Source organism: Bos indicus x Bos taurus, chromosome 2 (assembly GCF_003369695.1).
Source record: "Bos indicus x Bos taurus breed Angus x Brahman F1 hybrid chromosome 2, Bos_hybrid_MaternalHap_v2.0, whole genome shotgun sequence".
In the NCBI taxonomy this organism is placed as follows: Eukaryota; Metazoa; Chordata; class Mammalia; order Artiodactyla; family Bovidae; genus Bos; species Bos indicus x Bos taurus.
The window spans coordinates 121,140,798-121,166,773 of NC_040077.1; the positions used below are offsets into that span (position 1 = coordinate 121,140,798).

Here is a 25,976-nt window from a genome sequence, read left to right on the forward strand (position 1 = left end):
CTGCAGCCCACCAGGCTCCCCCATCCCTGGGATCCTCCAGGCAAGAATACTGGAGTGGGTTGCCATTTCCTTCTCCAATACATGAAAGTGAAAATGAAGCCACTCAGTCGTGTCCGACTCTTCGTGACCTCATGGACTGCAGCCCACCAGGTTCTTCCATCCATGGGATTTTCCAGGCCTAGTGCACAGTCAATGTTCAATAAATATTTGTTAAGTGAGTGGATTAACTCAGTGTTTAAAAACACCTTAAAGGTGAATCAGAACATATACCTCTTGAATTAGTAGCTGTAAAAAGGAAAAGGCAGTCACTCTTATGCAATGGGAAAGGAAGGGTCTTGGGACTCATCTACTCTCTAGGAGGTTCTGGCTAGGGTGCCCATAATTCTTTGGGGTGGAGGTTTGAAGGGGTTCAAAGAACACATACCGCAAAGTATAAGGACCTCCTCTTGGCACCCAACATCAGCAGGGCTGGAAAAAGTTCAGACATCCCTTCATCCCTCCCACCTTTCACCCCAATTCAGGGTGCCTCAGTTTCCATCTTCTGAATGTCCACCTCCCCCCGCAAGGAAGAGGAGACAGGAGTGGGGAGCAGAAAGATGTACAATCTTCGCCAACAGGTATTTATTGAGCTCCTTATGTGTGCCAACACCAAAGAGGAGCACACAGAGGTATTTTAGATAAGGTCCCAGCTCTCAAAGAGCATCTTGATGACCAGGGGAAAGGAAAAGGGGACAGGGAGAAGCAGGTGTTAATCATAGGCCTCTCTCCTCTCTTTGGTGGTCTTGGAAGTCAGGGGGGCGCCCAGAAAGGACAACTTGGACAAGTGTCCAAGACGTATATGCACAGGCCACACATGTACAAGACACATGTGCAGAGCCCACCCAACTACAGATCCTGTGTACAAGACACGAGAAGTGTACGTGTCGCACGTGGGCGGGCTTCACATGCTGAGTCCGAATGTGCACAGGCCACATGGGTATGACCCAGGAACTGCACCCCCCAGCCAGGTTGGCTAGGTGGTGGGGGGCTGCAAGCCCCCGTCACCTAGGCCCCTCAGGGCTGGGGCTGGTACTGGCCCTCCGTGGCTGTGAAGAAGTCCTCCAACACGCTGCGCAGGTAGTCAAAGGTGGGCCGTTCTTCCGGGCGCTCCTTCCAGCACAGCATCATAAGCTGGTACAACTCCTCCGGGCAGTTGTCAGGTCGTACCATGCGGTAGCCTCGCTCCAGGTTCTGAATCACCTCAGGATTGGTCATCCCTAGAGGTTGATGGGAGAACTGACATCAAGGCTCCAGGTTTCGGAAGCCCAGAGACAGGGGTGATGGTCAAGAAGATATTTGACAACAGGTATGGTGTGAGCACCAATCCAAAGGGATCTTGGTCTTCATCGATGGTAAGGATGGTAAGGCTATATTGGCAGTACCTGCGAAAGGTCAGTCATGCCACTTAGAGTGTCTGCTATGGCTTAAACATGCAGAAACACAGACGTGTTTGGCTGTGAGTCCTTGAGTGATCCACTGAACTTCTTTGAGCCTCAGTTTCCTTATTTAGAAAATGGGATAATAGGAGCTCCTACCTCCTAGAGATGTTGTGAGGATTGAATGAGAAAGTGTGTACACGGCCCTGAGGATGGTGCCTGGAGGAGGAGATGGAGCATAAAGAGCGCCTGTGATGATTATTATTTGGTGGGGAAGGATGAAGCCATCAGGGCCTAGTGCAGGATGGGGGCCCACAGCCAGGACAATGGGGAAGTTTCTCCAGCTCTGGGAACAGGCACATGAGATGCTGCATCAGGAAGCCAGGTGGATCCTGGGCCTCAGCCAGGCAGACCCTGCATCGGGCACAGAAGATTCACTAGGCCCCTCTGTGACCCAGATGAAGTCATCTTTGGACCAGTTCCCTCCCTTTGTACTGATCCTGGCCCCACCAGCGAGGCCCATTACATGTGGACCCCAAGAGATGGTGCTCTGGAGAACCGAATGGTCACAGCAGAAATAGGCTCCCTGTTTCTAAATTACCTGTGTGGCCTCTGGTTTCTCCTTCCTTCTCCTGAGAAGAGAAGCCTAACTCCTAGACATCCTAGCAAAACAGTAGTTTTACTCCTACAAAGCTTCAAACTGGAACCTAGTCAATAGAGACCTCTCTTCCTCAGGCCTTGCCCCTGGGAGCCTCTAGCTATGTGGCCCTCACATTTAAAAATCAGGGCACGGAAAGATACAGGCTAGGAAACAACACTGATGGATAGAGTCAAGGGTGCAAACCAATTGGCTACACCCAGCCTAAATATAGCCCACAGACAGACCCACTTTGACTTGGCCCCGTATTGTGTTTTTAAACAATCTGAATCATCACCAATATTTGGAAATGGGCAAATTTTCCTAAAACTCCAAGCTTTGGCTTTTCTTGAAAATACACAGCTCTGCTTTTTGGGCCCCTGTGTCTTAATAGCAACCATCTGCTGGCGCAGACGAGTTTACCCAGGTCCCCATTACTCTCCATAGTCTCCCTGACCCTGAAACTATGCGTCAGTTGCCATTTATCATCGTGCTTTCATTGCCTTTATTCTTCTAGTAGAAAAATTCTCTAAGGGAGCAGTGTGAGCTCTTGGCAGGATGACAAGAGTATGTTTCTAGCCCCAGCGCTGCCCTTGAACTCTTTGATGGGGCAAGTCCAGACCAGGAAAGGCCTGCATACTCACACCTAATTCTAAGGTGTTTTTACCTTCCCAGGAGCAAAGTTCTGTGCACACTGCTCAGGATGTGGGAAGCTTCTGCCAAGTCTGGCCATCGGGCTGCACGAGCTCCCAACCCTGTCTTTGTGTTCTGTTTCCTTTCCCCAGCGTTTCCTAGCAAGTTCCTTCCAAAAAAATTCCATTCCTGCCCTGGCTGAATTCAGCGGTAAAGAACTTTGTCGAGGAGATAGAGGGAGGAGTGGGAGAGAGTGGGAATTGGTTGCTTACACATCTCTCTCACTCTACATGGAAGGCTTTAGAGGGAAAGGAAGTCAGTGTTTCGTGAGCATCTACTATGAGTCAAGCTCTTTCAAAAATAATCTTGTTTCTCATATCATGAAACTGAGGCTCAGAAAGGTAAAGTCATCTGCCCAAAGTCACCTGCCCAAAGTGATTAATAATAAAACCTAACACCCTTGAGTGTTTTGTATGGGTCAAATACTGTTCTAACCTCACGTTTTACAACTGGGGAAAGAAGCAATAATCTGATCAAAGTCAAACAGAAAGCATCAGTGGCAGATCTTGTAATAAAAAGTAGGCCTTTGGGAACTTCCGCAGCGGTCTAGCGGTTAAGACTTTGCCTTCCAATGCAGCAGCTGCAGGTTTGATCCCTAGTTGGGGAACTAAGATCCCACATGCTGCAAGGTGTGGCCAAAAAATAAATAAAATTTGGAAAAAAATGAAAAAAGAAAGAAGGCTTCTTGCCTCTCAGACCAGATCCTCTTCTACCTACTAGGCTGCCTGTGTTAGAGTTAAAGAAAAGAGCTGGGATTATTGAAGGAAGAGAGATTCAGGAACAGAAATGGAAGCCAGACCTAGGAGATGTGGCACCTGATCGGGGATGCACGAGTGCCATCCCTAGGAGAATAGAGGGGAAGCAGCTGGAAAGGTTCATATTCTGAGCCTGGGAGGAAGTAGAAAGACATGAATTTGCTGCCCTTCCCCATCACCCTTTCAGCTCCTGCCTGGACCCCGACCTGGGTAAGGGATGCGACCATGAGTGACAATCTCCGTCAGCAGGATCCCAAAAGACCACACGTCCGACTTGATGGTGAATGTCCCATAGTTAATGGCTTCTGGTGCTGTCCACTTAATGGGAAACTTGGCACCTGGAGGGAGGGCAGTGAGGTCACCAGGGTCTGCCAGGCCAGACCCCGGAGACCCCTAACTTCCCTCATATCCCATACCTACCCTCCCTGGCTGTGTACTCGTTGTCCTCAATGAGGCGTGCTAGACCAAAGTCCGCGATCTTGCAGCTCAGGCTATGGGACACCAGGATGTTGGCAGCCCTCAAGTCACGGTGGATATAATTCTGCTCTTCAATGAATGCCATGCCCTCTGCAATCTGCAGACCAGATATAGGTCAGCAGTCCTGGGCCAGATATCTGGATCCCATTGCCCTGTGCCCACGCTCAGCCCCTCCCTAGTCTCCTTACTTGGGCTGCCATGTCCAAGAGTTTGTTGATAGTCAGCTTGATGCCTTCGGAGGTCTTGAGAAAATCCACCAGGCTTCCTGTGGACATAAGCAAGAGTTGCTGACCCAAATTGCCCCAGGGGAAAGCTCCCAGACCCTTCTCCCCTAAGTAGGGGTCTAGAAGCCATGTCTGATGTGTGGAAAGGAAGAGTAAGAGCTGAAAATGGAGGAGTATCTGTTCAGAGTAAGGGTGCCTGAGATGTGTGATGCCCTTTTCCTGGGGACTAAGATGCCACTTGGAGGGGTCTGCAAGCTTCTTGCCACGAGTGGGGTGGAACCTGAACTCCTCAGCCAGGCATCCAAGCCCTGAATAGTCCACATCTGCAGTTTCTTCTCTTCCCTCCACTCCTGCCTCTTTTACTCCATCTACCCTAGATAATTGTGAGATTTTTCTCATAGACCATGGGTTCCCACTCCAAAGTCTCTTTGTCCCATTTCTTCTGCTACAGTTTCTTTTTGGTCATGGCTCAGCTAGACTCCTCCTTTAAAAACCCTCTCCAGATTGTACCAGGAATAATAAATTGTATCATCATCATCATCTACCTGCTAAGACTTTTCTATGGCATAAACTCGTTTTCCTAGGGTGCATAATTAAAGCAAGGTTTCTCTGATAGCAAGATTCTTATTTTGTCCATCAATATTCCCAGCCTTCAGTGGATGCATGCTCAGTCACTAAGCTGTATTGGCTCTTTAGGACCCCATGGACTGTAGCCCACCAGGCTCCTCTTGTCTGTGGGATTTCCCAGGCAAGAATACTGGAGTGGGTTGCCATTTTCTCCTCCAGGGGATCTTCCTGACCCAGAGACCAAATTGCATCTTCTGCATTGGCAGGCGGATTCTTAACCACTGAGGCATGTGGGAAGCTCCTCCCAGCCCACAGAAAACAGCAATAAATGTATGCTGAATATATTAAAATAGGAGTATGAAAATAGGTATCATGAGGGAGTGAGGGACCATCTTTCTGGTAGCAGAGGGTAACTAGAAGAAGACCAGGGATTAGAGTGGCTGGAACAGAGCTAGTAACCACTGGCCCTTCTCAAGAGATTAAAACCCTGTGTGAAGATGACAACAACCTGAATGTCCCCATTTGAGTGCTGAATTAGTCACAGACAAAACCTCACCCAAAGGCAGCAAATATGTGGACAAACACTGTCATTCCTCCATTGTGTCCATGGCAGATATTGCTAATCAATCCCAGTGCTCACTTCCAATGAACCTCAGAATCCTCAACACAGAGCTCCAAGCAACTACCAATTGAAGGTGGCCTGCTACTTGCCATTTTCAGAATCCATTAACCAATTAGCTTTTTTCCCTTCCTGAAAGAAGGACAGATTTTATACTCCCAAAGAATCAGAGCCAGATAACAACAAACTTACTGAGCCATTACTATACAGCAGACATTGTTCTAACTGCTCTATATGCATTAGCATTCATCCTCACAAAGATCCTATAAGAAAGTTACTATTCGATGGACGTGAGTCTGGGTGAACTCTGGGAGTTGGTGATGGACAGGGAGGCCTGGCGTGCTGTGATTCATGGGGTCGCAAAGAGTCGGACATGACTGAGAGACTGAACTGAACTGATTGCATTATTATCACCATTTTTACAGATGAGGAAACCATGGCAGAGAGAAGTGGTGATAACCCCAAGGCCACACAGTCCTCAAGCCAGGATTCCAATCCAAGCAGTCAGAGTCCTTAATGACTACTACTTTCTGGATAAGCCTGTTTAGATTTCTGCTGGTATTCTTGAGGGAACTGAGCACCAGAGGCAGGACAGAGACTTGGCCCAAAGCTGGGCCTAGAAATTCCTATTTATTTAAACTCCCCTTCTTTGGGCTCTCAATCTGTCCAACAGTGGGCGAAGGGATGGGGAGAGGCTCATCAAGAACTGAAAAAGAGGGCCTTGGAACAGATCAGACCTCCCAAGGCTGGGAGCAGAAGATATAGAAAAGGAGCTAGGGACCTACTCATCTCCTGAGATCAAGCATCCTTAGATCAAGATAAGGCTTTGAAGAAGGCAAACAGTACTGCAGGTGAGGGAAAATGGGCGTTGAGTCCTCTTCCACAACCTGAGAGGGAGGCCTCGCATGCTGCAGTCCACGGGGTTGCAAAGAGTGGGCCACGACTGAGAGGCTGAACAACCAGAGCCTGCCACCTCAAGCTGGGCTCCCAGATACGGTTCAAACAGCACACCCTCTTCTCCACACACCCTCTGGTCGCCCCTGAAGGTGAGTCTTTGAGGGCTCAGCAAAATTCCTCTAGGAAAACCTCAGTGCACAGCCACGCATAGCTCCTCCCCACTCCGGGAAGGGGCAGAGGACACGGCAGCGCCCCCCAGCGGCCGCGCACGGCGGCGGCGCCCACCGTTCTCCATATATTCCGTGATGATGTAGATGGGCTCCTGGGTGACCACCGCGTAGAGCCGGACCAGCCTCTGGTGTTGCAGCTGCTTCATGAGGTTGGCCTCGGCCAGGAAGGCATCGGGGGACATGCTGCCCTGCTTCAGGCTCTTGACTGCCACCTTCGTGTGCCCGTTGTAGTACCCTAGGGCAGGGAAGGGTTGGGAGGGTCACTCACAGCCCATGTACCCAGAGCTAGGCAGCTGCCCTGAAACAGGGTACTGTCGTAGAACTCTTAGGACCTCGGTAGACGCCTCCCCTCCCCACCTGCCCGCAGTCCTGGAGGGCCTCACTCACCCATCCACACCTCTCCGAACTGGCCAGCCCCCAGCCGCTCCACCAGCTTCAGAGTCTCCCTGGGAACCTCCCACTCATCCTCCCACCACGGCTTCTGGGGCTTCTGGGTCTGGCAGGGGCGGCTCAACCGTGTGCACAGCCCGTCCGAAGTATCTATGAGGTCAAGGGAGGGGCGAAGGGCTGTCAATAAGGCGGAACGGAACTGGGGGTTGGGGGGGGCGGGTGCTCACTCAGTCCCCACCTGGGGAAATGGTCAGGCAGGGGAGGTATGGGGCTGTCACCTGATCTCTGAGGCTACAAGGTACCGCCCCTCACCCACTTGGGTGGGGGTGGGGGGAATGAAGGAGCATGCTGAGAGATGGGCCGGGGACGGGTGGAGGGGGACCCCCGAGAGGAAGTGGGGGAGACAGGCTGATAGGGTAGGGCCCAGGTGAAGACTCCTGCGGTGTGTGCTCACTCATGTAATGGCGGACCAGCTCGTGCAAGCCGGGAAAAGTGACGCGGGGCGAGATGTAGAAGCCGCCTTTGTCCAGGTTACGGATCTTGTAATGTTTCACCACTTCTCCCTGGGTCTGGTCGAAGTCCCGGACCGACAGTGAAAACGATCCTGAACGAAAGAAGGGATGAAGGAACGCAAAAGACGGGGAGGGGTGGCCTTCAGCGAGTCGCCCCTCCGCCAACGCGGTTCCCACGCCCCCCATTCCCGCGGTCTCCTCGCACCCCGGACCTCCGCTAGCGGCCCCAGCCCACGGCCCCCTCCCGACGCCCCGCAGCAGCATCTCTGCTCACCCGCCGTGCTCTCGCTCTCCCGGATCAGGAAGGAGCCGTGCGTGTTCCCCGGCGCCAGGAGCTGCCTCTCCGCGTCCTTGCGGCTCAGAGTCTTGAAGAACCAGCTGCTCAAGGCAGAAGCGAAGGCTTCTTGGATCCGCTGGTCCGGTCTTCCCCCATTACCCTCAAGCATTCACCGCCACCACCCCTAGCACCTCTCCTCTGCTCCGAGGTCCCTGGATCTGCGTCCCACCATTCCCACGACGCGTCCCCACTCACGGTTCGGGCTCCAGGCTGTTCGCTTTGGCCACAAAGTTGAAGGGGATGAAACCTTCCTGGCCCGTGGTCAGGGACTGCGCCTTCCACCACTCGCCGTTCCTGCGCGACGGCGGCAGTTAGCATGGTCTGCATAGCCTCGGACTCGGATGGAAACCCTCCGTCGGAGCCCCCATTTAGGCCATGCCACCCCACCCTCCAGCTCAGCACTCCGAAGCCTCCCATTTTTGTCTGCAAAGCTCCCACTGCAAGCCGGGACCGCAGGGGTTTGCGGTACTGGAGATACCCTAGGATGGGCAGGCCGAAGGGGGGCACTCACTGCTCCAGGATACGGAGCTGTTCACCCTTCTCGAAGCCCAGGTCTCCGTCGTGAGAAGGCTCATAGCTGTGCAGGGCGATAACCAGGTTGTCTGTAAAGACAGGGGCAGTCAGGGAGAAGACTTCTGGAGCAGACTGGGAGGGTGAGTTCAGGAGTTAGAAGTTGGGGATGGGGGAGGAGATGGAGGCTGACAGCCAAGGATCCACAGGCCTTGTCTTTCAGGCCCTGCTGGTTGAGGTCACCTTGCAGTGGAGAAGCTGGGGGGTTGGATCCCTCGTAGGTGACCAGTGGATCACGCACTTCAGAGCCATTCCGCATGGGCAGCTGTGGGTGTGGGATGAGAGAAGTCAGAGAGCTGGAGACTGGGTGAGACCCTGGCTTGCCTCCCCACTCTCCTGCTCTCCTTCACTTCAGCTTGGCTGGATCTTCTCATTGAATTTGCCCACCACTTGCTGTGGGACCTTAGAAGAGTCCCTTTCCCTGTCTGGGGTTCTTTTCCTTTCTGTGTGGCAGGGGGGCTCGCTGTCATCTCCAGGACCTGTGAGATGGCATCATCATCCCTATGATCTGTTCCTTTCTCCCCACGCCTGCATCCCACCCAACTCCCTCACCAAGCCCCTTGTCTTGCCTCTTACCGTGGTCTTGCCATCCAGTGGGACTATGGGGTAGTGGCAGTTTTCACATACATCGATGTTTTCCATCCAGTCATCTTCTGGGTTTGAGCTGCAGCTACAGCCCATGGTCCCTGGGGGAATGGAGAGGGGGCTGAAAGGGCTCCCCCAACATCAGACATGCTAGGGCCTAGCCCTGGGAACTTCCAGAAGTGCCTGAGATTGTCAGCCCCCCAGCCGCCATTCTCCAGCCGCAGAAAAGCTGAAATGGGGTCCTAGCTCCCAATAAAGTCACACGTGGCCCCCGCTGAGACCTAGGCCCCGCCCTCCCACCTGGGCCGGGTAAACCGCCACAGGCACCTTTGTTAGTCTGGTTGCCCACTTCCTGCCTCTCCCCTCTCCCACTCTCTCAGCCCATCCCCCAAGTTGGGGGACTACCTGCTAGAGATCACATACACTTCCCCCAGCCCTAGGGGAGACCTGAGTTTTGATCCTCCCCTACAGTGGGGTGCGTGTACCTCACCACCTAATTACAAGTCCCCCCTGCTGCCAATGACACTGAATGAGGGACCCTCTCTGCAGAATGTCAGCCATCAGGCCTCTGCTCCCCCAAATCCCCCACAAAGTCTGCTTCAGAGGCTTCTTTCTGCTTCTCCCTAGCAGAAAACCCCTCAATGGCCCTATGGGCCATACATTTTTTTTGTATTTGTTTGCTTGCTTTAGCAGTGGAAACTTTTTGTCAGATGAAATCGAGCGGAACCCCGTATATAAAGCAGGTAAAAGTGGAGCTGTTCTGCCTGAAGCAGAATGGGGATCTCACCCTGAAGTCCCCAGGAGTCCCTACAGAACCTCCTCGCCCAGGGCTGGTCCTCTGGACCCCTGGAAATACCAGTCCTCAGATAAATTAATTTATGCATTCAAGAACCTTTAATATCAAGATCAAATCCATCTCCTCAGTCTATTCTGCAATACACACACACGTGTACACACACACACAGAATCTGTCTTCGGAGCTCCTCTTCCCCAAAAAACTCACACTCTTCTTACAACATGCCTTGCATGTGTGGTTCACCTGCCGTGAAATACTCTTGCCCATCTATTGAACTCGAGCTCAATCTTCAAGGTTCATCTCAGATATCACCTTCTCTGTGAAACCTCCCCAATGCCCAGTGCTCTTTGTTCCTACAACACTCCACTCTCACCAGCCACAATCATCAACTTCCACCGAGTGCCAGGATGACACTAATTTATGTGTCAGTCCCCCTGCCTTTGCTACCCGCTTGGTGAGATCAGGGATTCAGCAAGAGCAGAGGTTGTGTTTTATTTGCCTGAATGTCCCACCACCCAGGACAATTCTTGTTAATAAATGTTGACTGATATGTGGCGGGTTAATGCACAGATTCTCCCATTTGCAAAGGTCTTAGAAACCACCAAGTCTAACCTCAGATTTTAGATGAGCAAACAGAGGACCAGAAAGTTCTGCTCAAACTCACAACTGTTACGGGCAGAACAAAGCTAGAGCTGCTAATCCATGCTAAGGTCAACTAGAAATGGGGAGCAGTGGTGGTTTTTTAGTTTGTAAGACTTAAGGACCTATTCAATTATAACTCAATTAAAGAAAAAAAAGAAAAAAAAAGATTCAAGGATAGTCCCTGGAGTTATGTTCAAATTCTGGGAATAATACTCATTATGTCACTTTGCTGAAATCATTCTCCTCTAGTTCCACTCTGCCTTTCTGTCAACCGGGAATTGTCATCCCTTCCTCAGAAGCTTAGATAAATGTTGGCTTGGTTTAGAGCTTAGAAAGATTTCCAGGAGTGCTCATTCTGCCCTACCAACCCCTGCTTTGGAAAGTGGAAGAATATGACTGATAAATAATCCTCTTGGCTTTAAGCTCACATTTCTTTTTTTTATATATATAATTTTTATTTTATATTGGAGTATAGTTGATAAGCTCATGCCTGTTAAACTGAGATACTTATAACCTTTCATGGGTACCGGAAGTCACGGGTGTGTACCTCTCAAAGCATGAGTGTTAAACACATAGTTAAGCCTTATTCACGTAGTTAAATAAACAGATCTATTACAAATAGAGGAAAATACAAAATGTACATGAAATTTTAAGCCAAATCAAGAGACTTTCAAGGAAAGGTGTTCGCGCATATACTCTTCCCCTCCTACTTTAGGAGTCCTGGGGAAACATTTGAGAAATCTTGCTCAGCTCTGTGGCTGCAAATGGCTTTTTTATTTTTTCGATTGCTACTTTTATTATGGCTTAGAACTGAGTAACGGCAAAAGCCTCCAGAAAAGAACTGTTTACATTCTGGAACCAGCCTTAGATGAGCTGACTGTCTAGGGTCTGAGGTCCTGAGCAACCTGTTTTTTGTGATAGTCAAACAGCCCTTGGAAAACCACCAGCTGGCTATATTATACAGAGAACACCAACATCAGATAAGGTGTCAACTTACATCAGTAAGTCCCTTCTAGGCCTGACATTCTCAGGGGCTTTGGAAAGGGTAAGAGCAAGAGGAGAAAAGCCTGGGGTTGAGAAAATGGGATGAACTGGGGTGCAGCAGTGAGGAGAGGCTGGTAGACCTGCAGAAGAAATCTATGCTGAATCTAGGGCTGGATACTGCACATGGTCCAGGCTGGGGTCACATGCGGGGAGAAGAGGAGCCACCTGGCCTTGGGCGAGGGTCCAGGAAAACATGCAGGCAGGACCTATACCCTGGGTAAATCTGGACCTGCCAGAGAGGACATGATGATGTCCCTGAAGACTGGGACCAGGTGAAAAAGAATGAAATATTGCCATTTACAGCAACGCGGATGGACCTACGATTATCACACTGAGTGATGCAAACCAGGAAGAGAAAGACAAATATGACATGATATCACTTATATACAGAATCTAAAAGCTAATGCAAATAAACTTATTATCACACTGAGTGATGCAAGCCAGGAAGAGAAAGACAAATATGACATGATATCACTTATATACAGAATCTAAAAACTCATGCAAATAAACTTATTATCACACTGAGTGATGCAAGCCAGGAAGAGAAAGACAAATATGACATGATATCACTTATATACAGAATCTAAAAACTCATGCAAATAAACTTATTATCACACTGAGTGATGCAAGCCAGGAACAGAAAGACAAATATGACATGATATCACTTATATACAGAATCTAAAAACTCATGCAAATAAACTTATTATCACACTGAGTGATGCAAGCCAGGAAGAGAAAGACAAATATGACATGATATCACTTATATACAGAATCTAAAAACTCATGCAAATAAACTTATTATCACACTGAGTGATGCAAGCCAGGAAGAGAAAGACAAATATGACATGATATCACTTATATACAGAATCTAAAAACTCATGCAAATAAACTTATTATCACACTGAGTGATGCAAGCCAGGAACAGAAAGACAAATATGACATGATATCACTTATATACAGAATCTAAAAACTCATGCAAATAAACTTATTATCACACTGAGTGATGCAAGCCAGGAAGAGAAAGACAAATATGACATGATATCACTTATATACAGAATCTAAAAACTCATGCAAATAAACTTATTATCACACTGAGTGATGCAAGCCAGGAACAGAAAGACAAATATGACATGATATCACTTATATACAGAATCTAAAAACTCATGCAAATAAACTTATTACAAAACAGAAACAGACTCAGACTTAGAAAAATGATCTTGTGGCTACCGAAAGGGGAAAGGGGTGGGGGAGGGGAGGGATAAATGAAGAATTTGAGATTAACAGATACACACCACTCCATATAAAAGAAATAATTTACTGTATAGCAGAGGGAACTATATTTAGTATCTTGTATAACCTATAATGGAAAAGAATCAGAAAAATATATATATGCATAGCTGAATCACTTTGCTGTATACCTAAAACTAACACCATATTGTAAGTAAACTATATGTCGATTAAATAAAAGACTGGGGCCAGGAGTGAGAAAAAGTCAAGCTGTGTAAAATTAAGGAAAATGGTACTTGGTAACTGTTGGGTATCTGACCCTTAGCGTTTCTTGTGTGACTTGTTTAGTGCCCACGGAGCCCTCCGGCTTCAGGTTTCAGGCCCTGCCCTATACAGAAGTGTGAGTTTTGGAGGATAACACCTGGCAGCAATCAGAAGACCCCAAGACCTGGCAGTGTCAGACATAATTCTGGTGAGTGGCTCCCAGCCCCTGGGAGCCACATGCGCCTGTGAGGCCCCAGAATAACACTGTAGGCTTGCAAGTGATCTGTTTCTCAGTTTGACAAATTGCATTATTGTTTCTTCAATGCATACTTGGTGGCTTAGCCACTTGGTTCCCAGGTGGCTTAGTGGTTAAGAATCTACCTGCCAATGCAGGAGATGCAGGAGACATGGGTTTGATCCCTGGGTTGGAAAGATTGCCTGGAGGAGGAAATGGCAACCCACTCCAGTATTCTTGTCGGGAAAATTCCTATGGACAGAGGAGCATGGCAGGCTACAGTCTGTGGAGTCGCACAGTCGGACACAGGTCGGACTTGACTGAGTGACTGAACACACACACATACAAGGCATACTTAGTTAAGTCTCTGCTTAAAATGTGAACTAGAAACAACAAAATTAGTACCTAAATGAGGTAGTTTAGTCAGCAAAACCCTCAAAATCATGAGAGCCATGGGGGAGCGGGGAAAAGTACGACAGGGGAAGGGCAAGTAAGTCCTTAGAGGGAAGAGTTTAGAAGCAAGAGTGTAGGGACTTCCCTGGTGGTTCAGTGGTTAAGACTCCCTGCTACCAATGCAGGGATCCTGAGTTCCATCCCTGGTCAGGGAACTAGATCCTACATGATACAGCTAAGAGTTCACATGCTGCAACTAAAATCCCAAGAGTTGCAACTAAGATCCAGTGCAGCCAAAATAAATGAATAAATAAAAGAAGAAGCACCTGTGTAATTCACCAGGCTCATTTTAAAGACGGAGATGGTGTCAGACCAGAGGAGCTAAGTGGTTTTTCCCAATAGCACAGGAGGGCTCTTGGCAGAGGCAGAATTCCAATCAGGCCCCTACCTCCTCTATCCAGGTACTCTGCTCTGTTCTTCACTTCCTGGAAAACCTAAAGAGTGTAGGGAATCCTGAGAGGTGATGGAGACAATGGAGCAGGGAAGGAGGTCTGACAGAATGAAGTCTACTCTCCATCAGAAATGTGACATTGCACTGTTAACAGGCCTTTCTCTCTGAGACAATTCTCTATCTATCTCGAATGCATGTTTTTGGTTTATTTATTTTCAGTTTTTTGGCTGTGCTGGGTCTTTGTTGCTTTTTGCTCAGGTTTTCTCTAAGTTGCGGTGAGCAGGGGCTATTCTTCCCTTCGATGTGTGGTCTTCTCGTTGCAGTGGCTTCTCTTGTTGCAGAGCACAGGTTCTAGGCGAGTGCGCTGGGTGGTTGTGGCACACGGGCTCAGTCACACCTCAACATGTGGGATCCTCTGGGACCAGGGATTGAACCCATGTCCCTTGCACTGGCAGGCAAATTCTTATCCACTGCTCCACCAGCCAAGTCCCCTAAAACGCATGTTTTTGAGTATGCATTTCTCTGGCTGGTGAATACAAGTTTGTGCCTACGGAGGCACATTAATCATTGAGCATCATGTTATGTGTACATACCCATGGGTGTGTAGGAGTCCATGTATGCAGATGGCTGTACAATGAAATGGGGGCATGTATGGTTTGTACGGGTCCCTAAGTAATTGTGAGGTTATATATGCATATATTTCTTTGTACAAAATGTGGGTCCCATTCTAGTCTGATCAAACCAGGTTAATAAATGAAGTTAGCAAAAAGAAAATAAAAATTAAAGCTTAATATAAATTTCTCATTGAAAGTAAGAGAGGAGAGGAATGAAGAAAGAAAGAAAAAGAAAGAGGAAGCAGATCCAGAGAATCGCCAGGACTCTCAGAATCAGTAACAAAAGGCAGATGCTGGAGTGAATGAAACAGGACATTCTTTTTTCCCAACTCAAGAATTCAAGGTCAATGTGTGTGTGTGTGTTAGTTGCTTAGTCATGTCCGACTCTTTGCAACCCCATAGACTATAGCCCACCAGGCCCCTCTGTCCATGGGATTCTCCAGGCAAGAACACTGGAGTGGCTTGCCATTTCCTTCTCCAAAAGGAACTATAGAAAGAAAGAAAGTAAAGTCATTCATTCGTGTCCGACTCTTTTCAACCCCATGGACTGTAGCCTACCAAGCTCCCCCATCCATGGAATTTTCCAAGCAAGAGTACTGGAGTGGGGTGCCATAGGAGGAACTTTGTAGATTCTAGACCTTCTCTGACTGGTGTCTATAATGTTCTCGGTCAATCTCAAGGTCTGTCCATGGTCCACAGAGGGCTTTGTGCCAGTTATAAAGGGCCACCCCTCCCTGGGGTTTCAAACTTGGAGAGTGGAGTGAGGGCTAGATTTCAGGTCCCATCTGTCTTGTCGCTTCACAGAGCCCAACACACACAGCGCCCTGCTCATCGCAGTTTGTTTAGTCACTGTGGTGTCTGACTATTTGTGGCCCCATGGACTATTGGCTGCCAGGCTCCTCCACCCGTGTAATCTCCCTGCTCATACTCCGTGTAGAATTGGTCAAAAATCCCGGATTTCATGAAGTTCCTGGACCAAATTTTCTGATCCCAGAGTTGTTTAGGAATCATACCACAGTGAGCTCTGTTTTGCACTTCCCTGGTGGTCCAGTGAAGCAGTCAATGCAGAGGGCTTGGGTTTGATCCCTGGTCAGGGAAGTCGATCGCACTCGCTGCAACTAAAGATCGCTCGTGTGGCAACTAAGACCCGACTCAGCCAAATTAATTCATTACTTTTTAAAAACTAAGAAAACCTGAATACAGTGTGACTAAACTAAATAACTATTATTTAGTTAATAATAAAGCGTTGGTATTAAAACAACAACAACAAAACCATAACAAGCTCTGATTCTTGCCAGCTCGTTCACTTTTACCAACTCCATAGATATCATCTCACTTGACTGGGCCTAGAATGTGTTTTGTCCCCTTAAAAAAATATACAAGACTTTCCCTCCCCTGAACTGTAAACCTATTCATTTATTGAACATTCTGTCCAAAATGTGTGCCAGCTTCTTGCCCAGGCAATGTGTGTGTCAAGAGCAGGCAAGCTATTTCACTGACCCAGGCTACTGCCATACTATGGGCCACATTGTGGCAAAATCTGTTAGGAATAATTTAAAGCATTTTCTTGGCCTTTTTCTTTGGTCAAGATTTGATTATTGGCGAAGACACATATGTTCAGTGAAGAGCCTGGGCTGTGGATGCCCGTGCAGAACCCTTAGCACGGTACTTGAGAATCAGGGTTGACAGGCATGGCAAGTAATTTCTAGTGGGTAAAACAGGGATGCATCCTGAATTCCTTCCTTTTTCACATGTTCCTCTTTGATATAATACTGGTTTGGAATAAACCCTGTGAGTTCACAGAGTTCACAAAAACAGAGAACAAAAGGATGAGTCTTTTCTTATATGCAAATAAGATGGATTTAGTCTTACAAACTGAGAGTGGTTTGAACACAGAACTGATTCTCCTAGTTAGTTATTGCCATAAACAAGGGCAATAGAGTGATTATTCTAAAGCTTGTATTTTGGGTAGAGGTCCTCCAACTAGTAACTTGTATATATTGAGTAATTCCTCTTATTGAGTCCCCTTCCTTATGTACCTCTGTCTGTATTTTGCATCATGTAGGTTTTATCAGGACGAAGTATTACTTAAAATTTGGCAATCCGCACCACTCTATTAAAGTTTCCGGGAGTCTGCTGATCAGAGAGGTTCAGCTCACCATGTCCATGTCATGGTCATCCAAGTTCATTCCCAAGGCCTCCCAGTCGTTCACTGACAGAGGACCTTTGGGCAGGTTACTACACCTGTCTAAACCTCCCTCAGAGAATTCCTGGGTGGTCCACTGGTTGGACTCTGTGCTTCCATTGCAGGGGGCACAGGTTCAATCCCTGGACTCTGGTCAGGGGACTAAGATCCTGCATGCCTCGCAGTGTGGTCAAAAAGAAAAAGAACATAAACCTCCCTCAGTTCGTTTTTCTTCAAAATGGAAATTAAAAATGGACCCGCGTCCACGGCTGTTGTGAACATAATATGTGATCTAGAGATGACCTCATATAATAAAGTACTTAACATGGTACACAGTAAGGACTAAGTAAATGAAAATTGTTATTTGAGGCCAGCATGGGTATTTCATGACCCCAGACTTAAACATATTCATTTTCCTTTTTGATTTTTGGCACTTCCACAGACCATTTTTCACGTTTAATATATTTACCTCAAATGAAAACTTTGCTACCATAAATGGAAAACAAGTACAGAACACGGTAAATCGAGTGTACTTTTTTTTAAAAAAATGGAAAATTAGTATCACCATCTATAAATGGAAATCAGTATATATTAAAATAAACACAGGGTATAATACCTAAATTCACATTTGCACATGTTCATTCATGACCCCCTAAGATCACTCACCCGCATCAGTGACGAGGTATCTGGGGAAATGCCGCACTGTGGAACAGAGCTCTGAGCTTAGGCCTCACTTGGTAGGTGAGGGGAGGCATGACTTTCTTACGTGGTCAGCCTACCGATTACAATTTAATGGGTACATCTTATGTGCCAGGCTCTGATCTAGACTTGCGGACACACAGGTGAATAGTCAGAGGTTCCCGTCCATTTGACTCTGCCCTCTGCGACAGAGGTGGGTGCCCCACTGGTGGGTCACTCTACTTTCACAGGAGGCAGTAAGGCCTATCTTTAGCTCACTGGTCAGTAACTCCTGACAACACTAACAACACCAAACAGCAATACTGTCCAGGAAGCAGCATCTTAAAATCACCACATTGCCCACTAACCAAGTTCACAATATTTAGCTAAAACCACTGTGGTTTTCGGAGAAGGCAATGGCACCCCACTCCAGTACTCTTGCCTGGAAAATCCCATGGACGGAGGAGCCTGGTAGGCTGCAGTCCATGGGGTCGCTAAGAGTCGGACACGACTGAGTGACTTCACTTTCACTGAAAAGGTGAGGTAGATCTCCACATAGACATGGAAAGATGTTCCAGAGATAACATGGCAAGAAAGTCACAGAACAGAATATAGAGTATAAGCCTATTTGCATTTATTTTTTAATGTTACATTTATTTACCTGTTTGTTTATTTTTGGCTGCACTGGGTCTCTGTCGCCGTGTGAAGACTTTCCCTAGTTATGGAGAGTGGGGGTTACTGTCCAGTTGCCCAGCGGTGTGTGAAAGCAAACGTGTCTGTGGACACAGGGATAGAACCTATGTCCCCTGCACTGGCAGGCTGACTCTTAACCACTGGACCACCAGGGAATCCTCCTATTTGCATCCGAGTATGAGTATGGATACCTAGGGGATTCTTTTCAGCCAGATTCTGTGCTAAGCCTTCATTTGCATGACTTCATGTTAGTCTCATAGTAATCCTATCAAGTAAGTGCTATTATTATCCCCATTTCACAGATGCAAAAACTGAGGGCTAAATGGGGTAAAGCTATTTGTCTGAGGCCTCATAACAAATAAGTGATAGAAATAAGTAGCTGAACCTCAGGCTATCTGTTTCCAGGGATTAAGTTCTTAACTAAAATGCTTTTCAGTGGCCACGTAGGGGAAAATCTAGAAGGGTGTACACCAAACTGTTCACAGTGAGCATAGCCCACGAGTGAGATTGGAGGGAGCTGCATTTCTTATATTTCTGTATATGTCTCTGTACTGTTTAAATTTTTTTAAATATTTATTTATTTTATTTAATGGCACGGAGTCTTAGTAGCAGCATGCAGGATCTTTAGTTCTGGCATGTGGGATCTAGTTCCCTGACCAGGGATCGAACCTGGGCCCCCTGCACTGGGAGCACAGAGTCTTAGCCACTGGACCACCAGGGAAGTCCCTACTGTTAAAATTTTTAGAAGCAGCCATGTGCTAATTTTATAATTGAAAACCAGAAAACAACCAAGTCCCCACCAACGCAAAAACTCTGGTAAGACACACAATCCTTTGAGAAGAATCAACCTTACAGCTGTCCTTCCACTGCTCCCCTTGTCTCTGGAGGTGCAGGCAAGGAACTAGGGATACAAGAAAAACGGTTCTGCAACCACCGAGGTCTGAGAAACACTGGGTTAGACAAAAGCAAACAGCTGCCTTCTCTGGGGAGACTTTCAGAGTTTCCACAAGCTAACACTGATAGAAATTTCACATGGGACACTTCACAGCTGAGGCCGTATTGATTTGGACCCAGAACTGTTTTCTTCCCGGACGCCTCGTGGGACTAGCATTCTTTAGACCAAGCATTGGAAATATAGCTCAGATACCTTCCAACCAACACCTGGATGGAGGGCCCACTTGCCTCCATCCCACCCACAAACTCAGCTCCCCTCAGCATTGCTTTCACTGAATTGAGCTTGGCCTTGAAGCCATCAGCTTGTGGGTGTGTACATGGATTTATAGGATCCCACTGTGGTGTTGGAGAAGACTCTTGAGAGTCCCTTGGACTGCAAGGAGATCCAACCAGTCCATCCTAAAGGAAATTAGTCCTGAATATTCACTGGAGGAACTGATGTTGAAGCTGAAACTCCAATACTTTGGCCACCTGTTGCAAAGAACTGACTCATTGGAAAATACCCTGATGCTGGGAATGATTGAAGGTGGGAAGAGAAGGGGATGACAGAGGATGAGATGGTTGGGTGGCATCACCAACTCAATGGACATGAGTTTGAGTAAGCTCCGAGAGTTAGTGATGGACAGGGAGGCCTGGTGTGTTACAGTCCGTGGGGTTGCTGAGTCGGATACGACTGAGTGACTGAACTGAACTGAACTGAACTGATGTGTGATGTATATGTGGTCCCTGCCTCTGCCTCTGAACATCCATGCACACCTACATTTTCCAGTGATGATATGAATGGTATTTAGGCTAGGGAGGGAAGGAGTGTGTGTGTGTGTGTGTGTGTGTGTATCTATGTGTCTGTAGGAAGGTATTGTGGGACCCTCCTCCAAGACAGACCCTGTGGGCCAGCCTAGAATTCTCACACCCACTAGAACACACAGGAAACAAGCTCATTTGCAAAGCTACACCACAAGTGTAAAGGAATGGGCTGCCCACTGGCTTGCCAAGGTGCTGAGTAGGAGTAATTCCGGGTATGGACAGCTCCCCCCGCCAACACCCCCACCACACATACACCCTTGGGTGCACCATTTGCAGGAGAAATGGTTGCCTAACCTCTGTTAAGCACCTTCGGCATGCCAGGTACTACCCACGGAACATCACGGCCATTTTCTCTTTGATTTCCCACCAGCACTCTGTAAGGAGGGATTTATTATTGCCTCTTTACCAATAAAGCAACTGGAATTGGAGAGGTGAAGTTATTTGTTCAAGGAAATGGCAGAACCAGAATTGTGCCTGGGTCAGCCTGACTGTGAAATGCATGTCCTTTGCGCTACACCAGACCCGCTAGCTCTCGTGTTTGGTCTTGCCCTGAGGTCTCTGCCCTCCTAGGACCCAACGAACAACCCAGAGACAGTGACCCTGGCTGCATATCCTAGGTACTCTGCAAAATGGGCCTTTGTTCTCATAACCGCCTGACTCTTCCAGGAAGCCTTCTGATCACCCAAGGGAAGCCTCCTCTCGACCTCCTCCGGAGCTTCCGCCCATTCTCTTGCTTCATCACTTGGCCTTTTTCCCTTTGAGAAGCACCTCTGTCCCAGAGCCTCGAGGGCGAGGGACCCTGAATCATCCTTCAGCACAGGCTGGGTGGGGGATGGCCAATGCCAATCCAGGGTCTGGATGAGTCTAGGGAAGACCCAGCTTGTTTTCTAGGCCCCACAAGAGGCTGCAGGCCTTGGAGCTGGGGACAAAAGAAAGACTGCAACATGGCTGAGAGAGTGGAAACTGTTTCAAGAAAAACTCCAATGGCAGTGGGGGAGGCAGGGGAAACCTGGAAAGTGTGGCTCAGGTGGGGATTTACCCCATAAACTGCAGGGTGAGAGCTAAAATGAGGGGGTGGACAGGGAGCTGATTCTGCCTCCCTGGGCCTCTGCCTTCCCAGGGTCTGAAGCAGGACCCAGCAGGACCCACTGGCCCTAATCAGGCAGTGGCAGGGGTGGGGGAAGTGGGCAGGAGGGAGCAAAGGCAAGAGGAAAGGACATCCTGTGCACACTTGGCAGGGGCAGGAGTGGCAATTTTCCAGATGGAAACCCAGACGGTCCTTGCCCAGGGCCAACAGCACCCCTGTCCAGGATAAAAATAGCCCTTCCTCTTCCCTTCTCCCATCATCCTCTCACCCCCCAACTTCCCGGAGTCCTGTCAGATACTTCCGCCCCAGGCCCCATCCCAGATGATAAATGTCCCCCTGCATGCCCATCCATTCCCAAAGGAAGACCCCCTGCCTCTCTCAAGCAGTGTGGGTCGAGGCTAAAGTCACTTCTCACGTGTCTGTCGGGATGCTCTTGGTGACTCCCCTCACTCTCTCAAGAGAGTCTTGTCACTGGGGTCTGCACCCAGTGACAAGCAGAAGGACTCTTGGGACCCTTGACACAAGCCTGTCCATCACCTTGCTCCAAGGGGGAATCACATCCTAGGCCATCACCTCTCCCAGGGCCATCACCCTCTCTGCCTCTGCGTTGCTGACGGACTATGGGGAGGGAGCGCTTTGCCAATCTGGGGCTCAGGAGGCTTATCCATCATGGGATGAGGGGCTGGATGTAGAGATTTCTGAAGGCCTTTTCAGTACCTAAGAGATCCCCAAGGGAAAAGCTCCCAGTGAGGTTGGCGCTGATGGCAGGCAGTGTGGTAGAAGCAGGAGGCAACTACACAGGAAAGAGGCAATCTGGCTGTTCAGCCTGCCTCCCACCTGACCTCCAGGTGTTTCTGACCCCAGCCTGAAAGGCTGCTGCATCCCGGGGGAGCCTGACCCCAGGCCCAGCTGCAGCCTTCTGCTCGCAGGTCCCACACCCAGCCCTTAGGCCCCTGTTCCCGGCACTCCTTACCTGCCCAGCCCAGGAGCCCCCTGGCCCCATTCACATGGTCTTCCTGGCCTAGCCCGGCTGCCCAGACACAGCTTCGGCTCCCCTCACCGTCGTAGCCACCGGCTGTCTCCCCGCGCCCACGTCCCACCCTGACTTCCTGCCTCCTCCTGAGGGCTCCGCAGCCAACCGGGCCCCAGCAGCCCAACCGCAAGCCTCCAGCACCCCCAAGCTTCCTGCTGCCATCGCCCCCTGCCTCTCAGCCCTCGAGGGTCCTTTCACCCCAGTCCAGGCCCCATTCACCTCGAAGGTGGCACCCGGAGGTGGAGGAGGATACTGGATGGAACTTCCTCCGCCCCCCCAGGGAGCACCTGGACCAGAGATTCAAGGGCCGCCTTGAAGCCCCAGTGAGCAAGAGGCAAGTAGACACCCACTCAGCTTTCAGTGAAGGGCAAGCTGCACGGCTGTCAGTCTGAGGGCCAGGTGACCCTTGGAATACAGTCGGAGGGCAAAAGTAACATCACCTCAGATTCAGGGGGGAACAACATCCCTGGAAAATCACTGGAGGGGGGATACAGTCAGATAGATACCAGGCGCACACAGCTGCTAGCCACACAGTGGAACCACAGCCATGCCATCTCAGGGCATGGGGCAAGAGCTTTATTATTTGCAGAGGGGAGGCTAACACCCCTCTCACAGACAGTCTGCTGGACAACAGGCTGTTCAAGGAAGCAGACAGGACAACCCGGTATCTTTAAGGGAGCAGAGTCACAGCCTCTTTTGTGGGCAGAGGGCAGGACAACACCCCCTAATTATGGTTGGAGAGTAGGGCAATCCTTCTAACTCAGGCAGAGACAAGGCCACAGCCCGTCAGAGGCGAAGGCCTGACACCACCTCCTGCAACAGGTGGGAGACAGAACAAACACTCCTGCCCAGGCCCCAGGTGCAGGCGACAGACAGGCAGGAGGCAGGGACCCTGTCACAAGGGTCAGGCCAACAATCTCCCTTTCCCCAGGAGCCAGGCTGAGGGCCAGGTCACCAGTGTTATGAGGAACTCTACGTGGCCTCTCGCGGGCCCAAGAGCTGGGCCTTGACCGCACCCATCGGAAGACAGAAACCTGTTGCCACTGCCTGAGCCTGTACTGAGGCAGCAGGCTGGGGGAGGGGAAGCCCACAGAGCATTGTTGGGGTTTGTGAGGTGGAAGCTGATGCTGTATGCACCTTCAGCTGCTGCGGAGAGAAGGGGGAGACAGGAAATGGGTGGGGGGGAGAGGAAGCCTGAGTTGGAAAGTCAGACAAAGAGGGTGACACAGAAACAAAAGCTGAGAAACACGAAGTTTTTTTTGAAAAAAAAAAAAAGAAAAAACACAACTAAAAAACAGCCCTACAGAATGACACAGAGCCCAGAGTTCCAGCTGCAGGCCCCAGCTCCCCTTGCTATGAACCTGAGCACTTCACAGTCCATCTCTGGGCCCCAGGACAACAGTAAGAACACGACTGGGGCTAGTGATAATAATGCACATTTTATTGAGGACTTACTGTACATTATCTCACTTAAAATGTATCTAACTACTTGTGGAGTTGGATTTTCCATTGTAAAGATAAAGAGACAGATGCAGGGGTTAAGAGAGCTCCTCCAGGTCTGATAGAATCGATGTTGCAGTTGACATTGAACCCAGGTCTACAAGATCCTGCGTTCTTCAGCTGCTCATTTATCTGAGTCACATTCCATAGGGGTGATTTAGAATTTAGGTTAAATTCTTTTCCAGTCCTTATCTGGATGCGATAGAGAGATAGAAGTGGAGCTGCGGGGGAGATGAGTATCCATCAGGGTTTCTCTACCCTCAAGGCCAGCCTCCTCTCCTGAGGTAGAACCCGGGGCCCTAGCAACCAGCGAGACAGTGAACCCGGGCCTGAATAAAGGACTGCAGAGACCTTGATGGGAAGCAGAGATTTATTGAGGAGACTGAGGGTCTGTGAACTCCTCCCCTTCCTCCAAACCACCCTCTTCCCCCATCCGGGCAGCAGGGCCCCAGGATGCTGCAGCTTTAAGCTCCCAGAGCGCTGAGCATCTCCCCAACTCTACCCCGACCCTTCTCCAGGTGCTGGCTCTTCTGGGGCGCCCCTCTCTTCCTTCGTCCCAGGTGGGCTGGGGAATGGGTAGCGGGTGGTGCAGGAGACACGCAGGGATCCCTTAGCAGAGGGTGAAGCGCCGGGCACTGATGTTCATGCGCGTGAGGCCCAGGTGCCGCAGTGGCGGGGCCAGGGCCAGGCCAGCCCCGGGCTCCATCTCCAGCTCCATCTCGGCCTCGTTCAGCAGCTCTTGGTGCAGGTGACAGACTTGGTCCACCTTCAGCCGGTGCAGCTGGGCCCGCAGCCTAAGCAGCTGCCCTGCCAGCTGCCGGTCCTGTGCCTGCATCTCCCGCTGCAGCCGAGAGGGGGCATGAGCCCGCTGAACCTCCATTCCCTTCCGGTCAACACCCCGGGGGCTTTGCCCTGGCTATGTCCTTCCCACCCCCTCATATCCCGGCTCTCTACAGCCCATCTCATAGATCTTGCTCTAAAACCAAGCTAAACAAGTACAGGTACCTGGGGCCTGATCTTAGATCAAATAGATGGAATCTCCAGTCTGGAGGCTGACATTTGTATATTTGCACATATTAGATTAAGAGCCACCTAGTTAATACTGGCCTCCTCTGGGGACAGCGTGGTTAGTGCCTCCTTTGTATCTTTGGGGTATAGCAATTTGCAGAGGAGACTGGGAGGCCATGCCTTCCCCAGCTATCCCTGGTGGCCCCCAAGGGCAGGACTCTGTCCTCTGAGCCACAGGAGCACAAGGTCAGTAGACTGATGGACTCCTTCTTCAGTAAGGCTCCCTGAATAAAACACTGGACAAGTCCATTCCTGGCTCCTCAACCCTGGGACAAAGCCACAGAAGAGGGCAGTTGCTGGAGGCAGGGTCATTCTCATCCCCTCACCATACCCAGGGTTTTGGGCCCTGAGGAGTGCCCTCAAGGCCCTCTGCAAGGCTGCCCACCCCACCAGACTTACCAGCTCCCGTCGGAGCCACTCAAGGGCAGAGTCCATTGAGTCGAATCCGCAAATGGCCCCAGGTCCCCCGGGCTTGGGTCTGGCTTGGGCCCTGTGCCAGGCCTGGCTCTGGACCCGGGCTGTCCACTCCAGGTATGATGGCCGTCGTGTCTGTAGCTGCAGCTTGGCCGTCAGTGCCTTCACAGAGTCCAAGCTCTCTGCTTCGTCATCCTCCTCATCTTCACCCACTGCCTGGAATTTTAATGGTCCCAGGGACATGGTAGGGGGTGAGCAGTGACAGGGAAAGGCTGCAGCTCTGGGGTTAGGGAAAGGCTGGCAGTATTACCCAGGAAGAGGTGGGAGAAGCTGAGGGTGAAAGAAATGTGCCAGGGAGTGTGCGATGGTGAATGTTCAAGGTGGGTCAGGGAGGCTTGAGTGTGTCAGGGTAAGCAGATGGGTGTAGGAGGCTGAGTGTGCAAGGGCTGGGATTTTCCTGGACTGCTATCCCAGGAGCCACGTGATGCCCATCCGGGTGGGGGCAGGAGGAGCCCTGCGCCTCTGGCCCCTTGGATGAAATTTATTGTCTTTGCCCAAAAGGAGACACCCAGTTCCCAGAAAGGAAGTTGCTCCAGGATAAGAAAAGCATCGTCCACACTAGAGTCTTGGCCCTCTTCCCAAGACCCAAGTTAAGGGATTGGGGAGGGGATAGGAGGCTGACAAGCTGCCCCCAGTCCTGACTCATGACTGTGGCCCTTCAGCAAAGGAATAGTGTCCAGATCCTCAATTTGGGAGTCAGGAGACTTGGGTTCAGGTGCAGGCTCTGTGGGACCTTGGACAAGTCACTGACTCTGTTGGGACAGATCAGTGATTTCAAGCTATATTCTAAGGAACTTTAGGTTCCCTTGGAGATCCCACAAGGACTGTGTTCGGGGTAAGGGCAGAGCTGTGGATGGGCTCCTCGACCTTCCTCTCCCTGCCCCTCCCAGGGCTTCAACCAGAGCATTTCCCTTTTTAAAACTTTG

The 25,976-nt window shown here is 49.7% G+C and overlaps 2 protein-coding genes across 2 annotated transcripts; both read right to left on the reverse strand.

Moving 5' to 3' along the window:
• Window positions 1-599: 599 nt before the first annotated feature.
• LCK (LCK proto-oncogene, Src family tyrosine kinase) lies at window positions 600-22,053 on the reverse strand. Its single transcript, XM_027517285.1, has 13 exons — window positions 21,949-22,053; window positions 8,900-9,009; window positions 8,507-8,588; window positions 8,265-8,355; window positions 7,949-8,047; window positions 7,691-7,794; window positions 7,359-7,508; window positions 6,902-7,054; window positions 6,570-6,749; window positions 4,166-4,242; window positions 3,921-4,074; window positions 3,707-3,838; window positions 600-1,256 (listed from the first exon to the last, which is right to left on the reverse strand). Exons 2-13 carry the CDS (start codon window positions 9,002-9,004, stop codon window positions 1,054-1,056), a joined length of 1,530 nt encoding a protein of 509 aa, XP_027373086.1. The 5' UTR covers window positions 9,005-9,009; window positions 21,949-22,053; the 3' UTR covers window positions 600-1,053.
• A 1,807-nt stretch (window positions 22,054-23,860) lies between these two features.
• On the reverse strand, window positions 23,861-25,459 carry FAM167B (family with sequence similarity 167 member B). The gene is made up of 2 exons (XM_027517300.1): window positions 24,976-25,459; window positions 23,861-24,349 (listed from the first exon to the last, which is right to left on the reverse strand). The coding sequence occupies exons 1-2, from the start codon at window positions 25,231-25,233 to the stop codon at window positions 24,119-24,121; spliced, it is 489 nt and encodes a 162-aa protein (XP_027373101.1). The 5' UTR covers window positions 25,234-25,459; the 3' UTR covers window positions 23,861-24,118.
• Between the last annotated feature and the right edge of the window lie 517 nt (window positions 25,460-25,976).